Source organism: Cucurbita moschata, unplaced genomic scaffold (genome assembly GCF_002738365.1).
Source record: "Cucurbita moschata cultivar Rifu unplaced genomic scaffold, Cmos_1.0 Cmo_Scf00016, whole genome shotgun sequence".
Lineage (NCBI taxonomy): Eukaryota > Viridiplantae > Streptophyta > Magnoliopsida > Cucurbitales > Cucurbitaceae > Cucurbita > Cucurbita moschata.
Window position 1 is genome coordinate 3,418,661 of NW_019268532.1, and position 10,183 is coordinate 3,428,843.

At 37.8% G+C, this 10,183-nt stretch overlaps 1 protein-coding gene across 3 annotated transcripts; it reads left to right on the forward strand.

Annotated features, from left to right (window-relative positions):
- The first annotated feature begins 368 nt into the window (after positions 1–368).
- Positions 369–5,202, forward strand: LOC111454178 (CSC1-like protein RXW8). 3 transcript variants are annotated; one of them, XM_023095537.1, is made up of 12 exons: positions 369–759; positions 875–1,263; positions 1,411–1,557; positions 1,646–1,709; positions 1,793–2,002; positions 3,045–3,227; positions 3,313–3,611; positions 3,687–3,963; positions 4,041–4,319; positions 4,418–4,651; positions 4,729–4,909; positions 5,041–5,202. In XM_023095537.1, exons 2-12 carry the CDS (start codon positions 983–985, stop codon positions 5,130–5,132), a joined length of 2,247 nt encoding a protein of 748 aa, XP_022951305.1. In that variant the 5' UTR covers positions 369–759; positions 875–982; the 3' UTR covers positions 5,133–5,202. The 3 variants fall into 3 exon arrangements, with proteins under 3 accessions (XP_022951305.1, XP_022951304.1, XP_022951306.1); XM_023095536.1 differs by having other exon boundaries at positions 370–759; positions 879–1,263; XM_023095538.1 differs by lacking the exon at positions 369–759 and having other exon boundaries at positions 1,150–1,263; positions 1,388–1,557.
- Positions 5,203–10,183: the final 4,981 nt, after the last annotated feature.

A 10,183-nucleotide genomic window follows, 5' to 3' on the forward strand; every position in this document is an offset into this window, starting at 1 on the left:
GGTTGGTCGGTCTCACGATCGCCCCAACTCACCTCCCTAAAAAAAAAAAAAAAATTATTGTCATGGTAGTCATCCGTCACAATTCCATTAATTTAACACATTAATTTAACACGCAACAATGATTTAAATCACATGTTGATGTCCAGCCAAACCAACATTAATTAATCAAACAATTGAGTGTATCTGACATTTCCGGATCCATAGGCTTCAACCAATAAAAAGACGCGACGTGTCAAAACCTAATTATAAAATTATGGATGGATTACAATTGCAGTATAAAAGAGCGTGGGAAGCCGACAACCAACAGTTGGGACGGTTGTGTAATCGGATAAATAATATTCAATCATTGCCCGCCACGTGGATTTTCCGTTGGCCCCGCTCGATCTTTCTCGATTGTGTGATAACCATTCAACGTGGCATTCCTTCGAATGTCGACTAACATTCCGTTTGGACAGCGTATTCCAATTGCTTACCCACTTCCAAACTGTTCTGTTTTCCATTTCTTAATCTGTTTTGAGTTGGTTTGGAAGAAACGGGTGAGACTTTAGGGTTTGATTCGATCTGGGTATTCTTTTTTGAAAAGGGTTTTTTGGATTTTTATCTTTGGAGTTCAAGCAAAGCTGTTCATAACGTATAAGTTTTGTGATTATTTGTTAATATCCCTTTTCTTTCACTTCTAAGTTTTCCCAATTCGATCCTCGATTCATAATCAATATCGATTCCTAGGGTTTCTGCTGTGTTCTTCACCGGGTTTTTCAGGTACTTTTCCCTTTCCCCTGTTCGTTTTGTTCGTAATTTATCTCTGTTTCTTCGTATAAGGGTCGGATTATGCTTGTTTGTTTATGTGGAATGGAAATTTTGGGTGTTCTTGTGGGCAGGAAGAGAGCACAAAAGGTATCGAAAGCCAATCTGAGTGAAGCCTAGTTTTGGGTGATTCTTTGTGTTCATAATTTCATTTGGGACTGTGATAAAGTAAAGTGAAATGGAATTTTCTGCGCTTCTAACTTCAGTTGGTATCAATATTGGCATCTGTGTGGTGCTTTTCTCTCTGTATTCAATATTACGAAAGCAACCGAGCAACATAACGGTGTATTTCGGTCGAAAGATTGCGTCAAGAAAGTTGAAACACTGTGAAACCTTTTGCTTTGATAGATTTGTTCCTTCCCCTAGTTGGATAGTGAAAGCTTGGGAAACAACTGAGGAAGAAATTTTGGCTCTCGATGGCTTAGATTCTGTGGTTTTTCTCAGGATAATAATCTTCAGGTTGGTTGCAACTCTTATAACATTTGGTTGTAAGCTCATTGTGTTCTTGCAATGTGCTTGTAAATCAACTTCAAATTCCTGTATGTTGAAACAAATTTCAGTTTCCTGATTTTGCTTACTGCAGATGCTAATTGTTTTGCTGTACAGCATTCGGGTTTTTTCAATTGCTGCCATCACTTGCCTGTTTCTAGTGCTTCCAGTAAATTATTACGGTCAAGAAACGACTCACAAGCTGATACCTTCCGAGTCGCTCGATGTTTTTTCCATTGAGAACATCAAGGAAAATTCTAAGTGGTATGCGATCTCGACACTCCTTACCTTATGCATTTAACTTCTTGTTATGTTCTTAACTCGACTCTTGATTTTGTCTCCCCTTAATCAGGCTTTGTGCCCATTGTATCGCTTTATACGTCATATGTTGTTCGGCTTGTGTTCTCCTTTACTTTGTAAGTTCCTCAGGATGTTTTATGTACCATGTTTTTGGATTTTCCTATTGAACATTGCCCTTAATTGCACTAATTATTTGCAGGAGTACTTAAGCATAAGTAGAATGAGACTTATCTACATCACTGGTGCTCAAATGAATCCTACTTATTTTACGGTTTTAGTCCGGTCGATTCCGTGGTCTCCAGACGAATCTTATAGTGAAACTGTTCGGAAGTTCTTCACCAATTACCATGAATCCGGTTACTTGTCGCACCAAATGATATATCGGTCGGGTACCGTTCAGAAACTGTTGGTACGTATCTACGAAATATTTTTCAACTCATTCTGCATATTCATCATTGATTTTAAGTTCATTTCCCTCTTTACTATATGTATATAGACCAATTAACATATGTTATATGCTCGAGTTTTGGTTTGGAATTAGGAATGAGCAAGTTGAATATGTCGTCACTGTGCATCTAATTCACTTCCGGGAGGATGATCGGCCTCATATTTTATAAAACCGAGAACTAAAAACGTACATTGGCTGATGGATCATATGCTGAAGCACATTAGAATGTGATGAAGCGAGTTTAGGACTGTGAGATCCCACATTGGTTGGAGAGGGGAACGAAACATTCCTTTTTAGGGTGTGAAAACCTCTCCCTAGTAGATGCATTTTAAAACCGTGAGGTTGACGGCGATACGTAACGAGTCAAAGAGGACAATATCTAGTAGTGGTGGGCTTGGGCTGTTACAAATGGTATTAGAGCCAGACACTAGGCGGAGTGCTAGCGAGGACGCTGGCCCCCAAGGGAGGTGGATTGTGAGATCCCACGTGAGAAGGGAACAAAACTGTAACGGCCCAAATCCACCGCTAGCAAATATTGTCCTCTTTGGGCTTTCCCTTTCGGGCTTCCCCTCAAGGTTTAAAACGCGTCTGCTAGGGGAAGGTTTCTTGCTAGGGGAAGGTTTCTATACCCTTATAAAGGGTGTTTTGTTGTCCACCCCAACCAATGTGGGACACCACAAAAACATTCCTTATAAGGGTGTGAAACCTCTCCCTAGTAGACATGTTTTAAAACCGTGAGGTTGACAACGATGCGTAACAGGTCAAAGCGGACAATATCTACTAGTAGTGGGGTTGGGCGGTTACAAGGACCATGTTATGACATCATTTATTGACGGTTGGGATGTTGAAACACTAGAATTTGAGGACAAACACGGTTGAAACACGGTTTGTACTATCAAGAACTAAGAACCGTGAACGATTTCTCTAAAAAGAACTTTAAATTCATCTTTTCAAAGCTTTTCTTTGTTCAGTTTTGGAAGTTCATGACAAAGTTAATTTTCAGAGTGATGCAGAGAAAATGTACAACATGATGAAGGAAAATTCGGTCGAGATGCACTGTCAGAAGTTCAAAGGAGGATGTTTTTGTGCAGGACCAACAAATTCTTTTGCGATTCTTCCAAGTGTAAATGACAGTGTGACAGATAAGAACCTATACGGTGATATGGACATGTTGGCTGGAGAAAAGGTCAGAGATTAGTTATGTTTACATAAAAAAACCGTTCCAAAACGGATCTACGTAATATCTAGTCACGTTTCGTTTTCTAAATCAGGAATGTTCAGCTGCTTTTGTATTCTTCAAGACTCGGTATGCTGCGCTTATGGCTGCGACCGCTCTTCAGTCAGCAAATCCTATGTCGTGGGCGACAGACTTAGCTCCAGCGCCTCATGATGTTTATTGGTCAAACCTTTCTATACCATATCGGCAACTTTGGATTCGAAAGATAGGAACACTGGTTGCTGCTACCGCATTCATGCTCGTGTTTTTGCTTCCTGTAACGCTCGTACAAAGCATGACGCAGCTGGAACAATTACAGCAAGCATTCCCATTCCTTAAAGGCCTCTTGAAAAAGTAAGTGCAAATATTGCAAGTAGAGATCATACAAACATGAATACAAGGAATTTACTCGATCATGTCGTTGTGTAGGAAATATATGAGCGAACTGGTGACCGGATACTTACCGAGCGTCATATTGATTCTATTTATGTATCTGGTTCCACCGACTATGATGTCGTTTTCAGCCCTGGAGGGATCTATTTCTCGCAGTGGGCGGAAACGGAGTGCATGCCTTAAAGTCTTGTACTTCACGATATGGAACGTCTTTTTCGTTAACGTATTTACGGGGTCGATTCTTCGTACGTTGAATGTCTTTTTTAGTGTAAAGGATATACCTGCTACATTTGGCAAAGCGGTACCGGCACAGGTGAAATAAAAACGCTCTCTTTGTGCGTTTGTTTGTTTGATTGATTGTGTTACATTGTGCATACTTTTTGATGGCAGGCTAGTTTCTTCTTGACTTATGTTCTATCATCTGGTTGGGCAAGTTTGTCTTGTGAAGTTATGCAACTTTTTCCTCTTACTTGCAACTTGATCAGAAGATGGATTCTTAGAATCAAGAGCGAACCACTTTTCGAAACTCTTTCGTTCCCATATCACACGGAGGTTCCTCGAATTCTCCTGTTCGGTTTCCTCGGCTTCACGTGTTGCATCTTGGCTCCTTTGATCACTCCCTTCTTGCTGTTTTACTTTTTTCTTGCCTACCTCGTTTACAAAAACCAGGTCAGTTCGGTCTCGGAACACCGACTTACATGTTCTGTTTCTTACTGAAAATGGCTGCTACCTTACAAATGGCTGTTCTGAAACATTATTTATCTCAGATTCTCAACGTGTACGTATCGAAATACGAAAGCGGAGGACAATTTTGGCCTATAGCTCACAACACAACCATCTTTGCTATGGTAGTAGCTCAAATAATTGCTCTGGGAGTGTTTGGTCTAAAAGAATCTCCAGTTGCATCAGGTTTCACAATCCCATTAATCATCGGCACGCTCCTATTTCACGAGTATTGCAGGCAGCGATTCGGTCCAATATTCAAAAACACAGCTGCAGAGGTAGCCGAACACGAAACGGAACACGTTTTTTTTTTATTCTTACAAGTGTTCAATCAACCATGCTATTGTTTTTTCAGGTGCTCATTGAAATGGACAGGAAAGATGAACAATGTGGTAGGCTGGAAGAAATGTATAAAAAGTTGCGAACTGCGTATTGCCAGTTCACACTGTTGGCTAAACGAGACACGAGTACGTCGGGATGTTCGAGTAATCACAACAACGAAAACAGCATTATCGACACTGAAAGTGCAAAACCAGGTTACTGTCTAACAACTTCTGACAGTCATTCCTTCGTGAAGAAACCATGTTAAGATAAGTTAAGTGATGTGTTTTTTTGTTTGTTTTGTTTTGTTTTGTTTGTGGCCATGGTTTGTTTTGTTGCAATTCAGGGAAGCCATTGGAAGTACATGGTTTGTGGAATCCTCCTTTCCATTTAGATGATATGGGTGATTTGGGTGTACCAACACTCACCAATAAATAAATTCGTTGTTACCGTTAAATGTACAAATTTTCTTCCAAACCCCCATTTTAATTGAAGGACTTTCATCCCATTTGAAGCTGTTTTCATTGTTTTACACCAAATTTTCTGGGTTTGTATCACTTTTGTACCTTTCTCCAAAATCTCCATCCAATCGTGTCTCATTTTCTTTCCCTAAACTCCATGAAATCACTAATTTTATAAGAACTCGTTCAAGAAAACTATATATTTATTGTTTAAAATCGTGAGGCTGATGGTGATATGAGCCAAAGTGGAGAATATCTGTTAGCGGTGGGTTTGAGCTGTTACAAATGGTATCAGAGGTAGACACTAGGTTGTATGCTAGCGAGGATGTTGGGTCTCCAAGGGGGTGGATTGTAAGATCTCAAATCGGTTGGAGAGGGAAACAAAACATTCGTTATAAGGGTGTAGAAACCTCACCCTAACGGACACGTTTTAAAATCGTGAGGTTGACGGCGATAGGTAATAGGCCAAACCGAATCATATCTGTTAGCAGTGGACTTGAGCTGTTACAAATGGTATCAAAACCAAACACCAGGCGGTGTGCCAGAGAGGATGTTGGGCCTCCAAGGGGTAGATTGTGAGATCCCAAATCGACTGGAGAGGGAAACGAAATATTTCTTGTAAGGGTGTGGAAATCTCTCCCTAATAGGCGTGTTTTAAAACCGTGAGGCTGCGGTGATACGTAACAGGTCAAAGCAAACCATATCTGTTAGCGGTGGACTTGAGCTGTTACAAAGGGTATCAAAACTAGACACCAGACGGTGTGCCAAGAGCTGTTACAAAGGGTATCAAAACTAGACACCAGGCGGTGTGCCAACGAGGATGTTGGGCCTCCAAGGGGGTGGATTGTGAGATCCCAAATCGATTGGAGAGAGAAACGAAACATTCCTTAAAGGGTGTGGAAATCTCTCCCTAACAGGTGCGATTTAAAACCGTGAGACTGACGGCGATATGTAACAGGCCAAAACGAACTATATCTGTTAGCGGTGGACTTGAGTTGTTACAAATGGTATTAAAATCAGACACTAAGCGGTGTGCCAGCGCGGATGTTGGGCCTCTAAGGGGTGGATTGTGAGATCCTAAATCGATTGGAGAGGGAACAGAGCATTCCTTGTAAAGGTGTGAAACCTCTCGTTACCATAAGTGTCTTTAAATTGTGAGGCTAACAACTATACATAACAGACCAAAACTAACCATATCTATTTGTGGTGGGCTTGAACTGTTACAATTAGTGATTGCAAATTACTATGTCTCTAAACTACGATTAATGATCTGATATGAGATGAGACAATAAAATTATGCTTTTGGTTTTGGGAACAACTATAGAATCTCTATCCCTTAGTCGTGAACTTGTTTGAATAAGGACAATAGTTCACATTGATAATACAAGGGAGTTCGTTAATGTCTAATAGTATACACCATGAGTACTATATGGGAGTCGTTAATTAATCTCTAGTAGTACATACTATGACTCCTACATGGGAGCTGTTAATATCAAGTGAAACATGTTATGAGTGCAGCATGGGAGTCGTTAATCTCTAATAATTCATGTTATGAGTTGTGAGATCCCACATCAGTTAGAGAGAGAAACAAAACATTCCTTATAAAGGTGTGAAAACTTCTCCCTACAGACACGTTTTAAAACCATGAGGCTAACGGCGATACGTAACGGGCCAAAACAAACAATATCCTATTAACGATGAACTTGGGCTTGAGCTGTTACATGAGTACCACAGGAGATTTGTTAATTAATCTAAAGGAATCTATATATAATATATATATACATTTTATTTTTTTATTGAATTTATTTTGCACTATATCTAAAAAAATTATATAAAAAAAAATAAAACACACTCTTACGCTAGTACTCGTTTGAAAAATACCCATGAACTTTAAAAAATAACATTAAAATCTTTGGAGATAATTTATGAGATGTTTATAGACCGTCATCGTTTATATAAGAATTTAAAATTTTTTTTTTTTAATAAAAGTAGAATGTGTTAATGTTACTTTTAAAATTTCATAAATATTTTTTAAACGAAGTTATTTTTAAAATAGAAAACTATTTTGTAAAATTTATTATTATTTTATTATTTTCATTAAAAAAAAAAAAAGTGACGAAGGAAGTCGTTGTTTAGCCGTTGGTTTTGGCATATCCTGCGCTGGAATATTGCCCCAATCACGGAATCCATTTAATATATATCTATGTGTGTATATATATTTATACACATATATACATATATCTATATATATATATATATTGAATTGTTTTATGTATTTAAATATATATGATTTTTGGAATTTGGAGCTTACGTGGATTTTTACTGCCACTTAGCTTAAATTATGTCTAGTAATTTTGATTAAGTTTCAAATATCTCTATATTATTTTTATTATTAATAGGATAAAATATGTGAAAGTAAAAAATTAGACGATAAATTATTTTAAGTTTATGAAGGAAGCAAATTCACCTAAAAATTGCACGTATTAGATTATTTACTATTGATTTCAGCTCGTAAAAAATTGAATGAAGCATGTAGGATAGTGTAAGTTATGATTTATAAAGATTTTGAGACTGAGAGTGAGTATAACACGTTTTTTTTTATTATTATAAAGTTACATCCGTAACAAAATCAATTCTAAAATCATGAGAATTGATGTATAAAATTATTATGAAATCAAAACTTAATGTTGAGAATCTTGGAATCTTACCAACTCTCTAATGGGATTGTGACCAACCCTAAAAGAGATAATGGGTGAATAATTGTATATGCTAAAACCAAAAATAAAATCCATAGCTTAGGCTTTTCAACATTATTCATTTATCTCTATGATTCTATGTCACGATTGTGGTAGAAAATTCTTTGAAACCCTAAAAACTTGAGCTTATAAACTCTGTAACGATCCATACCCACCGTTGGCCAATACTGTCCTCTTTGGATTTTCCTTTTCGGGCTTCCCCTCGAGGCTTTAAAACGCGTCTGCTAGAAGAAGGTTTCCACACCCTTACAAAGGGTCTTTTTGTTCTCCTCTTCAACTAATGTGGGTCATCACACTTTCTAAAAAGCATAACAATTTTTAAATGATCTAAGACTGCAGCTTCGAAAATGATCGAGAAAAATTTGTTTTCCATACTGTTTTTCTAAAAATATGTGAGATCTCACATCGGTTGGAGAGGAGAATGAAGTATTCCTTATAAGTGACGTGGAAACCTCTACCTAGGGGATGCGTTTTAAAACTTTGAGGGAAAGCTCAAAGAGGATAATATCTGCTAGCAGTGGGCTTAGGATGTGAGATGAGATCTCACATCGGTTGAAGAGGAGAACTAAGCATTCTTTATAAGGGGTGTGGAAACCTCTCCCTAGCATTCATATTTTAAAACCGTGAGGGAAAGGTGGAAAGAAAAAGTCCAAAGAGAACAATATCTCCTAGCGGTGAGCTTGAACTGTTACACAATATTACTATATCTCCTAGCGGTGGGCTTCAACTGTGTTACAAAATATTACAAGATCAAATTCAAAACCTCGAAGGGAAGTCTGGAAGGGAAAGTCCAAAGAGAACAATATCTCCTAGCGGTGGATTTGAACATCCAAAAGGGAAAGTTCAAAAAGGACAATAACTCATAACGGTGGGAATTAGGGTTTTTGAAAGTGGTATGAAAGGAACCAATGGGAAGAAATGATGATGATTGAACATGAAGCAGTGTGTGGGGAGTCAAGGGTAGGAAACAAAACAACATTATTTGTTAAAAAAAGCAGACAGACAGACAACTGTGGAATGAATTATGGTACTTTTTAGTCAGACAAATATAAGCTCACATTAGCTTAGTTCCTTTGACCTTCCATATGTCTTAAACTCAGTCTCGCACCACATGTGCACTCATAAACATTAGGCGGCTTCAACTGCAACACTTTCACCAACCACAAACAACTAACCTTTACCTTCAACCTTCCATTGCCATGGATATCATCCCTTTTTTGGCTTCATTGCCTATTATTGTTCTTGCTCTTATTGGCATCATGGGAGTTGGTTAGTTCAATTGTTCAATCCACAATTATTTAGCTTCATAACCCTTAAACTACGAAACTCCACATTCGTGTCTGATATGGTGCACTTTCAGCATAAGATGACGTCCCTTACTTATATATCGATGATCTTTCTCTTAATTAGTCAATATAGGACTCCAAGAATCACAATATGAGCAAATTACAACAAGGGGTAGTACAGGAATATTCACATGTTCTCCAGCAACTACGTCTTTTGACCTGATCTTAGCCTCCGACTCACCCTCCGTAGACAAACCTTGCAGAGGAACCCTTAGGTTTTTAGGGCATCGTATTCTCATCAATATTTGCGTTGCTCAAGTCGACATTCTCATCTCTTTTTCTTTTTGAACAGCTCGAGCTAGATGACAAAACAACTTATTATGTATGCTCAAACTCCAAGTTCTTTCTTTTCTTTCTTCTTGAGTTTAGTGCAAAACAGTTGTCCAAAATTGCTAGATCAAGCACACAACACACATAGTCTAAAGTTCAAGAGCGGGTTGTCTCCTCTTCAACATTTCAATTACTACTTACATGAAGCTTTTGAAAACGCAGTGCACCAAGGGTAACGTCAAATTAATCACGGACAAAACCCTAGCTATGAAATCATTAATCTAACCCCAAATCCAGCTTTCTTACACTTCCCCATTTGTCAAAATGGAAGACCAAATATGAGCAAGTTTCAACATATACACAAAAAATGAAAAAGTTAGTGCCTTTATGTTCTCTAAAGTCCAAAGAAACAAAATTAGGTCATACCCTAATTTCGAGAGATTTCATGTAAGGAAAAGCTTGAGGTCAAATTGCTAATCCCAATGAAGTTCTAAACTATCTAGCTGTAACCCTTAAGCAATTACACATCACAGCACCCAATTAACACACAAAGATGCTCATATATAATAATCAGTTCAAAATCAACAAAAAAAAAAAAAAAAAAAAAAAAAAAAAAAAAAAAAAAAAAAAAAAAAAAAAAAAAAAAAAAAAAAAAA

Bases quoted from the DNA above. Each gene is read 5' to 3' on its own strand.
- LOC111454178 (XM_023095537.1), top strand. From the start codon at position 983: ATGGAATTTTCTGCGCTTCTAACTTCAGTTGGTATCAATATTGGCATC. The intron at 4,320-4,417 runs GTCAGTTCGGTC...TATTTATCTCAG, and splicing joins ACCTCGTTTACAAAAACCAG to ATTCTCAACGTGTACGTATC. The intron at 4,652-4,728 runs GTAGCCGAACAC...TTGTTTTTTCAG, and splicing joins TCAAAAACACAGCTGCAGAG to GTGCTCATTGAAATGGACAG.